This window comes from Ciconia boyciana, chromosome 7 (genome assembly GCF_034638445.1).
Source record: "Ciconia boyciana chromosome 7, ASM3463844v1, whole genome shotgun sequence".
In the NCBI taxonomy this organism is placed as follows: Eukaryota; Metazoa; Chordata; class Aves; order Ciconiiformes; family Ciconiidae; genus Ciconia; species Ciconia boyciana.
The window spans coordinates 33242637-33258362 of NC_132940.1; the positions used below are offsets into that span (position 1 = coordinate 33242637).

At 43.5% G+C, this 15726-nt stretch overlaps 1 protein-coding gene across 4 annotated transcripts in view; it reads left to right on the forward strand.

Moving 5' to 3' along the window:
* SMG7 (SMG7 nonsense mediated mRNA decay factor) overlaps positions 1-15642 on the forward strand; it is a 55111-nt gene extending 39469 nt beyond the window's left edge. For 2 of the 4 annotated variants that reach the window (XM_072866593.1, XM_072866591.1), the window contains 8 exons: positions 3635-3779; positions 4975-5363; positions 6101-6466; positions 10330-10410; positions 11016-11175; positions 12526-12696; positions 12784-12935; positions 13451-15641. In XM_072866593.1, the coding sequence (XP_072722694.1) occupies positions 3635-3779; positions 4975-5363; positions 6101-6466; positions 10330-10410; positions 11016-11175; positions 12526-12696; positions 12784-12935; positions 13451-13564 (1578 nt within the window). In that variant the 3' untranslated portion in view covers positions 13565-15641. Of the gene's footprint in view, positions 1-3634; positions 3780-4974; positions 5364-6100; positions 6467-10329; positions 10411-11015; positions 11176-12525; positions 12697-12783; positions 12936-13450 lie in introns of all 4 variants that reach the window. The other 2 variants (XM_072866595.1, XM_072866594.1) reach the window with 2 other exon arrangements.
* Positions 15643-15726: the final 84 nt, after the last annotated feature.

Consider the following 15726-nt stretch of genomic DNA (forward strand, 5'->3'; position numbering starts at 1 on the left):
CCCTGCAGGTACAGCTAATGCACAAAAAGATAGGAACACATCTGTCTCAAAGACCAGGTATTAGTGATCTTTGGGTCTCTGCCCTTTTCCTTGATGCTGTCTCAATTTGTTGGGGAGGAAAAGGTAGGGAGCAATGAAAGGTGATTTTGCTATACTAACTGTCTTAAACAGACTTCTACCTGTTCTTCAACAAATTTTTCAGGCTACCAAGGCAGTTCGCATGGCCAGGTCTTAGTCATGCTCTTGGTCTGTTGGGAAGGAACTGGGTACTCTGCATTCAGTTCAGTTAACTTGTGACTAATTCAATAAATTAAACACATCACAAAAGCACCCAGTTGTTTATGTGGAATAAGATCCTCTGTACTGTGCATGCAAGTCAGGTGGGCCTCTGTGGAAGTAAGGAAAGCCACACTGCACTTGAACCGTAATTTTGTGCTCAGACGCTTGCTCAAAATTGTTGGGTTTCATATCAGCTGCTCTTCTCTCAGTCATATTTTTGAGGCGTGCTTTTTTCCTCTATTTCTGTGAGCATTATGTAAAAAAATGCTCACCTCCTAAGTAGATAGTGAATTTACTGGTCTGACTTCCATTGAGTTGTAGTAAATAAAGGGTGTAGAGTTTCAGGGTTGATCTGATCTGTACCTGGATTGTTTGGCTGCATCTCGGTCATTCCCTGATGACGTCTGGAGGCTTTTAATGATAGTGATAGAGACTCTATTCCTAGAGAAACTGTGTCAGTTCTTCACCATTCTTGCAAATGGAAATTATTTCCTAATGCACTTCGTCTCCCTTGCCTCTGTGTAAGCCTATTACTGCTTCCCAGGACAGGTCTGCAGAATAACTTAAGTCTTCCTCTTTGCAACTGCTCTGAAGGCCTGTGTAACTGAGGTCTTGTTTTCCCTACGCTAGACAAACCAGCTCTTTCAGTCTTTCCGGCTTGTGGTGTTAGGACCCTTGGATCATTCTTCTTGTTCTCCTCCTGATTATTTGCTGTTAATCATCATCGTTATGAAATAGAAGGTCTGAACTGGCAGTGTTATGCAGTTGGTTTTGCAGGGGGTCCTACCAAGGGGGGTAAAGGGGAGTAGCCTACAGAAACCATGTGGCAGTTGTTCATGAGTCATTGAACAAGGGTCTGGTATCTGAAAAACAACTTAGGTGAGTTAGAATAGCAGGTTTCTTATTTGTTGAACACATCTGGAATGTGCTGGCAGGCCTGAGCACAACTCCCAGTTTCAGTGTTCGTGCCCCTGTCTTGCAAAATAAGGACTTGAGGCCCATAAAACCCACCGGATCTTCTGAGAAGTACGTGTAGTTTTTTGGATAGGGAAGGTATTTTAATTCCAACCCAGATGATTTATCAGAAATTTGCTTGTCTTAGTCTTAAGAGATAATAAATGCAGGAAAAACTTATTTCAAATCCAACTGTAGTGGAATCTGTTCTAATGTGGTTGATCACTCTTCACCTCTTGTTGAATAGAAATTAATTTTGACTTTTTAGTTCCATCAGCTGTATTTGTTATGGCAATGATTACAATGAAGTGCCTTTTGTTTTATATAGCTTGGTGGACTTATTTATCCAGACCTGCTCCAGGAGATGGGGAAGGTTTGCTTCCCCCCGACTGAGGAGAAACCAGTGTAGGTTTTGCACTGACTGGTGGTCTGTTAGCGCTCTGCTTTGGCCTTCCTTGATATTTCAGGCTTTTATCTTCTCCATAGCTCATTGCCTTCCCAAGCCTAAATGCTGCAAATGTTGCAGCTCCTACTTAGCAAAAATGTTAAGAATGTTACAGAGAAGTAATTAGTCCCGTTTGGCAGATAAGTGGAAAACTTCATGCTCAGATAGGATCATGAAAGTGTGGCATAGGTTGAATCTCTGCTCTTTAGGGAAAATAACATTAGGTGCTGAGGAAGGTTGCATGCAGACTTGCTCAAAGTGTAACGTACTCTTAAGAGGCCACTGTGATGAAATGGTGCTTCTCTCGAGCACTGTGTAGGAACCCTCAGGGCCACTGGGGGAGTAGATACTTGGTAGCATTGACACTTTTGAGGTGAGGTATAAGTAGAAGCAGGGAAGCAACTGAAATTTGTCTGTCTTGATTAATCAATTTTAGTTATTTAGCTTGTTAAAATTAACTATAAATCACACGGGGGGGGTCTTTTGGAAGCCACCTTTGGAAATGTGTTATAGCAGCTTTGAGTTTGAGGGACTAGTGCTCATGTTTTGAAATTCCACAGCAGGAGAAGTGTCTTTGAATTCTCCAGCATTGCTATAAAAGAATGCATAGCTCTCCGTATGGGTTATAAAAACGTTTGTCTCATTGTGGAGAAAAAAGTGACAGCACGATATAAGTTGAATATACAGAATGTGATGAAGGGCAAAGGTGGGCAGTGAATAGATGTGGCATGAGCACGGGCTGCATCATTCATGGTACTTAGCATCAGCCAGAACCTTGAGGTGGAGTTCCCTCCTGACTTTTTCTAGAGGGAGATCAAAAATACACCCAAACCTCCCAGTCTTACAATCTACTTTTTTAATTAAATGCAAAAATAAACTACACTCCCATAATTTCTAAATGGGGAAATTCAGAATTATTTGAAAAAGAACTTAAGAAAGCATTTGAATGCGTCTATCCCTTTACTACTGTGTTTTGGCAGAAAAGACCTACCCTCTAACTCCTTTCTACTCAGCAGCACTAAATGTTGAAATAAACCCCACACAGTTTTGGTTTGTTTGGTTTGGATTTTTTTAATTTGATCCCTGATAAAACCCTTTCTTTCAACCACCTTTGAGGCTTGGCATCAGGTCTGCTCCTGGGCCCTTTCTGTATTGCCCGGGTTCCTTGCTTGCTGTCTTTTTCCTGCCTGCTCCATCTTGCATTCCAGGCAGTTCTGCCGAGCTGAACAGAAAGGGAAAGTAGTCTTCCCCTCTGTCTTCCTCTCCAGGAAGACCCAGACCGCAGCAGACTCAGAATCAGGTAAACATTACATTACATTCTTCTCTCTGCCTTTAACTGGTGCAGCTCTTTTAACAGAACATACAGCAGTTACACGGTAAACTGAAAGAGGTTAAGCACTTCTGATATTTGTCTTGTACGCTCTCGGTCAAAAGAATTTCATAGTATGCAAGAGTTTGTGCATATACATCACCGTACGGATTAGGCTGAAAGAGTTTCCTAGGAAGAAGGTGGTAGTGTTTGTTTTTTAAGGTGCTGCAGGTAAGTAGCATGAGTTAGGTTGAAGCAGTGCCCTAGGAGAAGCATAATAGCATCTGCACTTTGTTTTGTTTTTAAGGCACTGCAGGTGAGCAGCATGGTAAGTTCTTTGTACGGTCTGAGGATATTATTATGTCCACTTCCCACTCTCTCACGAGAGAAGGAGCCTGTTGCAGTCTTCTGGGTAGATATCCTTAGAGTGCTTTTGTGAGGCAAGGAGTGCCTAAGGACAGGCAGGGTAACCTGCCTGAGGTCACTGAGGAGGGAACTGGGTTCCTGTGTTCCAAACCTCTCCCAATTACTTAGGGAAAATAAAATAATCTCTCAGACAATCTGGGAGTTCATTTTTTGGCTTGAGACATGATGTGGGTAATTACAGGAAAAGTTATCTAATTTCTTCTTACTTTCTTTTGCATTAGGTGAAATCCCAGACAGAGATGAGGAAGACTCCGGTGTCTGAAGCCAGAAAAACACCTGTAACTCAGACTCCAAGTCAGGCTAGCAGTTCTCAGTTCATCCCCATTAATCACCCAGGAGCCTTCCCTCCCCTTCCTAGCCGGCCAGGTAATTTGTGTCGTTCTTTTGAAGTGTGATTTACTATTGACTGCAAAGAAAATCCTGTAATAGTGGTGGTTACAGCCTCTGAAGGTAGGAGCTGTTTTAATGAACATGCATTCTCACATTGAGAATCTTACAAAGTAGTAAAGAAGGGGCATAGCAGAACTGAAATGGGATAAATAAGATTCCTTATGCTTTGGAATCAAGGTTTGTCATGAAATCTGCCACCTTCCTTCTTGGTTAGTGGGTGCAAGATCAAGAAACTTCACAGTAGGCTGTTTCTGTAGTTAGTCAAAACATGACAAAGTCTTCTGCTAGCTCAGGAGGAAGCATTCTCTGTGCATAGGGCTCCATTACAAAAGATCAGTCACACTGCTTTCTTCTTTAAAGCTCAGTTTCTTTTGTAGTGGTGCTCATATTTCAAGCTGTAATTTGTGTGATCTTACTTGCTGTTGTTGCCTCATTGCATGTTCCTGTTTTGTTGTGGAGCGTTCCTGTCATACCTTGCTGTCCACGTTTGCTCACAAAATATCTGGAAGCTGTATCTTCCCTGCAGCTGTTGTGTGTAGTTGCTCAATATGAGACAGATCCCTGTCCCAAAGTCAGCATAAAATCTGGTCTGTGAGGCACAGAATTAAAGCTTGCCTTCCAAACCTGGCTTTTCAGTGTGAACTACAGGAAATAAATTGATCTTGCGGATATGAGGATTTGTTTGCTTACCATCTGTCTGTATCTAAATTGATTCTGAGACTGTTGATCCTCTGGGAGGAGGCAGTAGACTTATTGATTGCTTCTGTCCATTGCTCCAGAAGTTTAGTCCCTGAAAATGGATGTTTGAGGAGGTGGGAACTTTGGGGTTAAAGCATCAAAAACCCCACAATGGTGAAGGAAAAGGGAGGGGTGGGGGGGGAGATTGAGGTGGGTGGCGGGAAACCTGTGACTCTCCCACATACTGCCCTGGCTGACTGTTACCAGTGCCTGGAATATTGCAAGAACGCTCGAGAGCAAACTCTGAATCCCCTTGCAAAGGTGAGAAAGGACATTATAGTGCCCGCATGCAAACTGTACTTGGTGTTTCCTGTCTTCATGGTCTAAATGAGCAAAATAGGAAGAAAAAAACCCAACCACTAAATGTTTTCTGGAGGGAGCTATCTGCTCTGCCAAATTGTGATTAAAAGTGTGGTTTTTTTATCTTTTCCAGGGTTTCCACCTCCAACCTATGTTGTCCCCCCTCCTGTGGCTTTCTCCATGAGCACAGGGTACACCTTCCCAGGTGGTGTTTCTGTCCCAGGAACCTTCCTCCAGCCCACAGCTCACTCGCCTGCAGGAAACCAGGTGCAAGGTGGGAAACAGTCCCACATTCCTTACAGCCAGCAACGGCCCTCTGGACCAGGGCCAATGACCCAGGGACCTCAGCAAACACCACCTCCTTCCCAGCAACCCCTCTCATCTTTACCAGCTCAGGCAACAGCACAGTCCGCAAGCCAGTTACAGGTCCAAGCTCTGGCCCAGCAACAGCAGCAACAGTCCCCTACAAAAGCTGTGCAGGGCCTGGGGAAGAGCCCGCCACACCACTCTGGATTCCAGCAGGTAACCTGGACTAATGCAATGTGCTAAGCTTCGTTTAAAAATAAATGGCAACATTCAAGACTTATGTTCCTGGAAAACTGTCATTAAAGACCTTTTGTGGAATTTTGATCTGTGAACTTCTAGGCAAATTTGAAAAAGAGCTGAAGTTTAGTGGGTATGAACATATGATTCTAACTGAGAGGAAGGTATCTACTGAAATGGGAAGGTGGTCATCTGTTTTCTGTGTGTTTCTGTTTGTAGACAGGGTATGCTATTTCTGATAAGGTATTTCTGTATTGGGTCTTTCTAGTTTTCTTGTGTGAGTAATGAGTACTGAGTCTGAACCTTCACCCGCACTCTCCTTTTGGCTAACTGGATTGCAGTGTCACTTCCCTCATAGCTCTTAGTTTTACGCTCACATTGTGCTGGAGAAAATTTCCCTTCTGGCATGTCTGGATTTGATGGTGGGACCCTCCTGGTGTTCTGGGCAGCAAAATGCTGGCTCAGTACCTTAGTAAAGGTGTTTATAAGGTACCGGATTAGAGTAAGGATTATACTTGCTGCTGGCATAAAGCTTGACTAGGGAGTATTAGATGCCTATCGAGACTGTGCATTTTGGTGAATAACATAGGAAATCAGAATGTTTGTGGAATGTCTATCACAAGTGAGCTGGGCTGACAGTTTGAATGGAGTTAGGCATTCAGTTAATATTAATTGTTCCCACAATTAATTGGTGAAATCATGTGTCTCTGCCTCAGTATCCGCAGACAGACTCGTCAAAGCAGCTCTGGAACCCGCCTCAAGTCCAAGGCTCACTGGGGAAGATCATGCCCGTAAAGCAGTCCTATTACCTGCAGGCCCAGGACCCTCTAAAATTATTTGAACAGTCATTACAGCCTCCCGTGATGCAACAGCAACCTCTGGAGAAAAAAATGAAGCCTTTCCCAATGGAGCCATATAACCAGAACCCCTCAGAAGTCAAGGTGCCAGAATATTACTGGGACTCTTCCTATGGCATGGCTGACAATAGGGTGATGGCACAGCAGTCTAATGTGGACCGCAGGGGAAAACGGCAAGGAGTCTTCCGCCCAGAGCAGGATGCTGTCTCCAGGATGACCTTTGAGGTAAAGATCCATGCTATAAGTGGTGAAAACCAATCAGGCTCTGATATTCCTGACAACTCTAGGAGTTTCCCTGTTTCAGGAATGCCCTGTAGCCCCATGTAGGTCAATGTCAGCTTATTTAGTAGGGAGCTGGGTATCAGTAAGTGGGATTCCAGCAAACAGTGATGAATTCAACCATTTTAGTTGTCTGTGTGTGGGATCCAGCTCTTGAAGATTTGGTTTCAAGTAGGTATAAGTCTTGTTCAGTGTAGATGTGTCATTGATATCTGCACTGTGTCTGCCAGGTCGAGAAACAGGGCAGCTGATCGTTTGGGGGAAAATTCTTGTCTGGCAACTGATGAAAACCATAAAAGCCCTCCAGATAATTGCAGTTGAATTATTACCCTTTGGATGAACTCTTAACACCCATATAGTATCTTGAGAGTGTGTTGAATGGCTAAGGCTGCAATAGTCAGATTGAGGATGGTAGGAGCAGTCTTGTCTTGAACTATTTTTGTTTGTTTGTTTTTCCTGCAAATCCCACCACGCAGTGAGAACACTGAACAACTTCCTTAGCTCTTGGTTGCACTAATGGAATACTTTGCTTCTGTTCATGCAGTTGTGATTCATGTTGCTGTTCATAAAACCTGCAATCTTTGTTATTTATTAACAGCCCTGGAGTAGTCTGTGAGTGCTTTTGGTGATCTTTGTAAGGAAACTTAAACAGAGGCCTCTTCAAACCATTGGTCAGATGCGCCTCTGTAAATGCACTCAGGATTTTCAGAAGGTCAGCTGAGATCACTTGGCTTATCCTTCAGAAAGAAAAGCCAGACAATATACAGGAGTCTGCCTCTACCCTGATGTCGGATTGTGGTTTTTAGATGGAGACGAGGTCAAAGCCTTGTTCTCATCCCTAAAAGGGAAACCTTGCCATGGTGCAAGCACAGTGCAGTACGGATGGAAGCTATGCCTGTGATGCTTGTGTTTTTAAGCATCCCTCACAAAAGTCAGTATGTCAGGTTTGACCAGCACTTTGCAGGGTTTTTTGGCCCATTGGTCTGCTCAGCTGTACGTTGGTGTAGCAGCCATTAGCAGTGGAAATAAGTCTCGTGAGATTTAAGCTCCACAAATAGAGGAGGGAAGAAGATGCAAACCTAATTTTACTTGAAACCTAAATTACTCACAGGTCAGCTATAGAAGAATAACTGTAAGATTTTGTGTTCCTTGTCCTTGAATGTGAAAACAGGTTCAGTATTTGGCATGGATGCAATGGGAAGTACATGCTCCACTAATTAAAACGAGCTGCCCATCATTTTGATGGTGCAGTGCTTGTTCCCTGTCCATGTTAGGCCATGTGGCTAGTTATGTTTTCTGCTCAGCATTTTCCCTCTGTGTATCTCGACACGCTTCTGCTGCACCTTCTGCTGCACCTTCTCACCTCGCACTTCTGCATGCTGCCTTCTGCCTTTCTCTTGCTATTTTCTCTCATCCTGCTGTGGCTTAGCCTCTCCTCGCTGTCTCTTGCTGTTCTCCTTTCTGCCTTCTGTTGTCTCACTGTGCTCATTTCTGTCACTAGGACCCCAAGAGCTCCCCTCTGCTTCCTCCGGACCTGTTAAAGAGTCTGGCTGCCTTGGAGGAGGAGGAAGAGCTGATTTTCTCTAATCCTCCTGATCTTTACCCAGCTCTGCTGGGGCCTCTCGCCTCTCTTCCTGGACGAAGCCTCTTTGTATGTATTTGATGTAATACTGCTGCTTCTCACTCTTAACTAGCATCTCTTTCTTCTGTGAAATGATAAGAATGTGAAATTCCTTTCTCTCCCCCATCCCTCCTGTCCACTTCCCTGCCTCACCCTTGAACTAGTCTTCATGCTAGAACTCAGACCACCTGAAGGCCCATGGTATAGCTCTTGGGCCAAATCCAGGCCTGCTGATTTGTTCAGAAATCAGAATAACAGTGGGGTTTTTTTTGTAAATACAGTCCACAGGAGAGATGTTGATGCATCATTTCATGCACTCACTCTTCTGCAGTTGTATGGACTTATTACTAAGGGCAAGGGGGAGCACAGATTCAGCTGTGGGAAGTCATCAGAACAAGTGTGGCTTATTATAATCTGCATATAAAAATTCCATAAAGGCAGGGGGAAGCTGCCCTACTAAATGCAGATCTTCTGTGAAAGATTGTGAAAGAGCAAGATGGCTGTGGAAGAAAATTGCAAGCAGCTAGCTAAATAATCAGTAACTCCTATAGAAATACAGTCATTTTTGACAGACTGAGAGATGCTTTTTTTTCCCCTACATTTATGTATTAAAACCTTCCTAGTTCACTAGCTGGAGGGTCTTAGAGCTGCTGAATTTATAAATTGCCTCTGAATATGCAGTACGCCTTTCTAGTATGGCTACAAGCATGTTCATTAAAGACTAGTATTTCAGATTAGTAGCAGTAACAAAGAAGAGTTATTTGTGACTCTACTCAAAATCTCTGATTAAGTCTATTCCTCAGTTATTTTATATGCCATCCCAAGGAGCCAGTAGCAAAATAGACACCCATTTCTGTCGCATTAGATACCTTTGCTAAGAAACTAATAGCTGCTTCTTCAGCAGCTTTCTTTGAAGCTCCTACTGTTGCTGTCTGCTGACAAATGGAACGAAATTCTTCTCTGTGCAAGCTGTGTGGAAATGCAGGGTGTGAATTTTGTCTGCCTTTTTAAAATGTGCTTTCAAAGTAATGAGTTGTCACTTGGAAAATCTAACAAGCTAGGAGTTGCCAAGAAAATGAGGCTATTTGTTTTAGGTTTACAGGATAAAAGCAAAGATATTCGAGATACTGAGACCGTGTTAGAGAGGGACGCTAGTTCAGGTTTTTGTTGTTTGAACAATAAATTTTAAAACATCTGACATGCTGAGCTGGTATGAGTGCAAGAGGGCTTTTATTTGGAGCAAGACTACAGCTTTCATTTTGGATCACACACAGTTTTACTTATGGCTTCACTAATTCTATGGCTTGGTGATCCTGATCCTAAATTTGGTGGTGTGTGTTTGTCCACTAGCTGAGCTTTATAATTTTTTCTTTGATTTCTGTATCGATGATGACCGATCCTATTTCTTCCCTAAATAGGCTTGTTTCAGAGAGACTATTTTTCACTGCTTAATCGTAGTAAGAACTGAAGAGAAAGCTGAGAAATATTATGCTGGAAATAACAGCTGTATGAGAGGGGGCAGCATAGATGATGGAAAAGGTCCATAATATCTTAACATGGTACCACAGGGGAGTTTTGGAACCTCTGTTTTAAACACTGGGTGGTTTTTTTTCTTCCTCTCTACTGTCATTTATAATGAAAATGAGAGAGCATTAAATGAAACTTGGACTTTTTAACCCAATTAAAAAGTCACAGCACTTGGCTGCTCTTGCTGTCTTAAGAATGTCTGTAAAGCAGGGATGCTCTCAAAATTGAAAAATATTCTGTCAGTAGCAGCATACAAGAGTGTAATCATGTTTGAAGGAGTCCTCTGATCACTGGGGAGGATTCTGTCTCATTTGTACAAGGTTTTACATAACCATAGGGGTTTTTGGGCAGGAATCACCCCTCTCAATGTATTGGACAGAGTATTACACTTAGGATTTGAAAAGCTGTTCTGGCAGTGGGGTTTGCCTGAGACACTCAGCTGTCATGATTGATTTTTAGACATTAATTACAATTAGTAGGGAAACTACTGATTTTCTGCATTTGTTAGTTTGCTCCCCCTGTCCTCCAAGGTGCTGGAGCTAAAATACAAGGAAGGTTTTAAATGTGACCAAAAACACCTTGGCAGTTTCTGATAGCATACTTTCCTCCTGCTCACTACACTGAACACTAACTGCTCTTTTTCCCTTTTTGGTTTCTGAAGAAGTCCCTGCTGGAAAAACCATCAGAATTGATGTCTCAGTCGTCGTCTTTCCTGTCTCTCAGTGGCTTTTCTCTTAATCAGGTAAGGGAGGACTAGAGCCTGTAGCCCTTTGCTGTTTGACCTTGCTATTAAACTAGGTAACATGACAGAAATATGGCAATATCCTTTAGTTCAAACCAATGGAAAATTTGAAAGAAATCCATATGGGTGCCTAATTTCAGTCTATATCAGCAAGATTATCTTCACCTTTATTAGTTGTCTTCCCAAATTCATCCTAGCTATAGTCCTGCAGACGTACTGTTGAATCTTGCTGAGTTCATGGGCCCCTTACTGTTAGTAGAATTGTGAAGTTGACTGAAAAGGTGCATCTCAAAGTCTTATGGTGTGTAGGTTTTTATTTCCTGAGCAATGGATTACTCATTCTCTTCCGGAGAACTGAGCAAGGTCTTGATAGAATTTTTGTGAGTACTGGGAATTTGAAGATTTTGTGAAGGGTTTGCAGTCCAGCCAGGAGAAATCTGTCCTGATTCAAAATGTGAGGGACTTCATGTTAAATAAAATGGTCAAAGAAGTGGGCAGTGAAAAAGGAGTTAGGAAAATATTTTGATCTATAATTGTTTCCTTTGTACAGTCTCAGTGTTTGAAATAAATCCAATACCCAAACTCTTACATTCATTTTTTTGCAGGAAAGATATCCAAATAACAGCATGTTCAATGAGGTATATGGGAAAAACATGAATACCAGCACAAAAACAGAAGTCACCCCTTCAGTTGCCCATCAGGAGACTTCACTATATTCTCTCTTTGAAGGGACTCCATGGTCTCCATCCCTTCCAGCCAGCTCAGGTAATCCTGGTATGGTTTCCTTGTGTCTAGTGATTTAAGAGGATTTGAGTTCATTCTGAACCTACTGCAAGTTAAATGTAACTGGAAATTAAAAAAAATGCCTGCTTGACAAGGTGTCTGAAGGTTTCTGTTTGTTTTTCTTTATATATCTTCAGAAGTATGAGGGGATTCTGTAATTAATATAGCATAAGAACCTGGATTTTAATTGAAGTAGTTGAGCAGGATAAAAGTTGTAGGAGGTGTTAAATCTTGAAATCTCTAACTTAGATTCCTGACAAGCATTTGGGAGTAGGGCTTCAACTCAAACATCCATATACTTTCAGTGTTGCTTCTTTGGAAAAAGCAGGAAGAACTGGATTTCATAATATAGATATTTGAAAGAGAAAGAAACTCTATGACTGAAGAGTGCGGAGGAAAATATGACAGTGGGGTTTGTTTGTTTTACTGTCAAGCAGCCTACCTAAACCAACTATTTCCTTAGTAATAATCTTAAAGGCATAAAACATAACTACTGTGTCATGATTTGATTCTCACCAAAAATCCAGAAGAGCGTGAGGGTAGGAATTAGTTGAATCTAAGAAATGAGTGGATTTTAAACATCATCTGCATTGGATGAGATTTTTGGTTGCACTGAGACTTTTGCAGCCAACCAGGAAATGGAAGGGGGGTTGTGGGTGAAATGGAAGGAGTTGCAAAGTGCTTTTATTCTAGCAGGATTTATGGCTCGCATGGTTTCAGCTTCCTCTCCCTTGACCTCTTCATTCAAGACTGCATAGTCTCCTGCCACCCTGCTATACTGTGTTGTCTTCAGGCATCGTTCTCATCGGCCTGCAGATAGGCTTTTCCATGCTTGCTCTCCTTTTTTGCTCAGTATTGGGTTCTGGTCTGAATTGCTTTGACTCATAGAAGTGTAAAACATTCACAGACTTGGGAATTCAAGTTGTAAACTTGCAAAGTCCTCAAGGTCTAATGTCATTTTTTTTAATTGGTTTGTCAAGCTTGGAGACAGATTTTTTATTTTTTTTTTTTTAGTTTGAGAAAAGTTCTTCGGGAAATATGGGGAAAATCACTTCGGCTAGCCAGCCCTCTTGAGGTTTCCTGTTTTTTTGTTTTTCTGGTAAACACATGTATGCATTAAACACAGTCATTCTGTTCTTGTATATGCACAAAAATTTTCACTCAGAACTTAGGAATTTGCATTACGCTCATGTAATGGAGGGAATAAAAACTGACCTTCAGCGTTGGAGAAAAGTGGGTGATGACAGAATTTGCAGCAGCACTAAGAAATTTGAAATCGGGAGGCTCCTGCTGTTTCTGCTGACCTTTTTCCTCTTGCCTTGTAATCACTAGATCATTCGACACCAGCCAGCCAGTCTCCTCACTCCTCCAACCCCAGCAGCTTGCCAAGCTCCCCTCCAACCCATAACCAGAATTCTGTTCCCTTCTCCAACTTTGGACCTATTGGGACTCCAGACAACAGAGACAGGAGAGTTGCAGACCGGTGGAAAACAGACAAGCCAGGCAAGTGCTTGTGTGAAGCCTGCTGATGGCATGGTTTTTGCAGTGGTTTTGCTATGTTCCTTTGAACTTGTCTTTCTCCTATTTTAGCAATGGGAGGGTTTGGTCTGGACTATCTCCCAGCAACATCATCATCTTCGGAGAGCAGCTGGCACCAGTCCAGCACTCCCAGTGGCACCTGGGCAGCCCAAGGCCCTCCTGCTATGGAGGACTCCTCAGCTGTGCTTATGGAGAGCCTGAAGGTATGTTTGACTGAAACTGTGCTGAGGAATGGGTGCTTGTCTATGGGGCCAGAAGATCTGGTGATGTGTGTTAGCCTATTGCAAGCATCAGAGTTTAGTGTCAGAAACCGAAGGTTTTTCCTGCAGATTCACTTATGCAGGTAATGTGGGAGGTGTGACCAGTGTTGGAAGATGTCACAGTTTTCCAGTTCTTGCTGTTCTAGAATATTTTGTGGATCAAGACCAGGCTGGCAGAACTGGAAGAAATTATAACATTTGCTTTGACTAGTCTAAAATTAGTAATCGTTAATGTGGGATGAATTTTTGTGGTAATGAGGATTCTGGAGGAGGATAAGCTTCTTCCAGGGAGCCTCTCTTTAGAAGGTGTTCTTTGAAGTTTGGATAACTTTCATGATAAGCCAGGTATGAGTGATAAAGAGAAGAGGGAGAATATAGAAAACTGTCTCTGCTTTCTCATCTGTAAGAGGGGGGCTGTCTAACGCAACGAGGTGCTAGTGTTGGCTGTTTGTTTTTAGTCCATCTGGTCCAGTTCCATGATGCATCCTGGACCCTCAGCCCTGGAGCAGCTGTTAATGCAGCAGAAGCAGAAGCAGCAACGCGGACAAGGCACCATGAACCCGCCGCATTGAGACAGAGGTGGCAACCCTTGCAAACGAAGGCTCCATAAACCATGGCATGTTGGGTTTGCAGGACTGGCCCACACAGTCCTGTGCAGGTGGCAGCCCTCTCTTCTGTTCCTTGCTGTCAGGAGGGCGTAAGTGCTCCACCAACCCACTGAGTGTGCACAAAATGTCTGCAGTGTAAGAAAACAACATCAGCAACTCTCCCATCCCTGGGCCCTCTGGAGGGAGAGAGGAACTGCTGTTTGTCTCACTCAGTAACCTGATATCACCGCCTCTCACCTTCTCCATCGTGCATGTCCCCAGCCACATGGGAAGTAAAAGCTGAGAATGAAGGGCAGATGGGAGAAGCCAATGAGAACTTCTCAATCCTTTTCCTCTCTTTGGGGAGATAAAATAGGAATCCATTAATGATTGCTTTGCTGACTGAGAATGTAGTTGAAATTACTCCTAAACATCTTTATTACTATCTCAGTAGTAAGATCACACTGAATTCTTCCGTACACAGACGTGCTTCGTAGTCAGTGTGTAGCAATGAAAGCCCCAGTTGCTGCTCCGGTCAGAGGTGGTTGGTGGCAAGGTGGGGCTCTATCTCCTGGGCTAGCGAAGGAGTTTCATGAAGGAGAGTCTGGCGCTTGACACCACTTCACCTTTCACCCAAGGCTTTGGCCAGCCCATGGGTGGGTTAGAGAGACTCCAGCATGAAATGCCCTCCTCTCAGTAGGTGTTTGAGCTATAATCGGTGATGTGGGGCATTGCAGCACTCTGCTGGACAAGCAAGTTAACTGCTATGGGGTTTTAAATTAATGTTTGATTCCTGTACATTTTACTGTAGCATAGTGGCTAGCCCCACAAAGGGCAGGCTAGTCTGTGCATTCACAGCCTGACTCATTTTAATAGGTAGGTAGAAAGCTTTCAATGGCTTTTGTTTTTTTGTTTGGTTTTTTTTTCCTTTCTCTCTCCATCCTCCCATCTTCGCTGGACGCTAGTAGTTTCATTACCAACATGCAGCATCTCGCAGAATATAATCAGGGGTCCAGCAGGGCTGGGTAAAGCCGACAGTCGGCCTGGACAGTGCATAGTGTATGCACCCCCGCAGGCACACATCAGCTCTGCAGAAACCCGTCCCCCCGCACCCCCTGTCCCCAGCTGCAGCCCCAAACGTTCAGTTCCAGAACGAAATTCAAGGCACCCATGGACATACGTGTATAACCCACACATGGAAGAAAGCATAATGCTGTTCATAGATGAAAAGGTGCAGAAGGGAAAAGGAAAATGTTTTATTTGCTATTTATTAGGGGGAAGGAAGACTGGAAGCTTCGTTAAAGAAAATGACAGCATTTTTGTTAGGCTTCCCAGGGAAGTTACGGAAACAATCTCAATGTCCATTTGCTGTGTTTAGCAGTAGGGGTTTGTGTGATGGTTCAGGATCTCTGAGCTGGAAGTCAGCTGCAGAGCAAAGCACATGCAGGAGCTGAAGTGACACTGGGGTCTGGGCAGCCCCAAAGAATACAAAAAGGGAAGACGGAGGAGACACGATACCCCTCTGGGGGTATGAGCAGCTCCCCCACGATCTCCACCTTAGCAGCATCACTGTTCTTTGTTGCATTTCAAAGATGTATTTCCTTTAAGAAGTCCAACATGTAAAGTTCCCACCCAGTGGTAATATGAACCAAACCCCTCTGTACTTCCCTCCAGCCCTCCCGGTTTGTGTATCAAGCTGTGCCCCCAGGCAGCTGCGACATTCCAGTGTTTGAACCGTCACTGACTCTTGCACCCTAGACAAGCTAACCAGGTTTGCCATCTCACTCCCGGCAGTGCCAGGGTCCCAGCCGCACTGTTCCACTTGTGCATGAGCATCCGGCCTCGGGAATGCGTCTGACTCTTGGCTGGGACTCCCCTCCCGCCCTCCGATGCCTGGGGGAGCGAGGGAAGGGGCCCCAAACAGAAACTGGTTTGTGTCGTAAGCTTTTTTTGTGTTTTTTGTCTGTCTGTGCAAGAACTGCAGCTGCTGAAATCAGCTTTGCCTTTAATTAAACCATGTTCTCTCCATCCAGGTCTGTGTGTAGCATTTATTTCCTGTGTAACTTGGCTGCAGGCTTTTAAAAATGCATTATTTTTCTGGAGAAGTGAGAAGAAGGTTTGAAGTTGTTTTTTTTTTTTTCTATTTG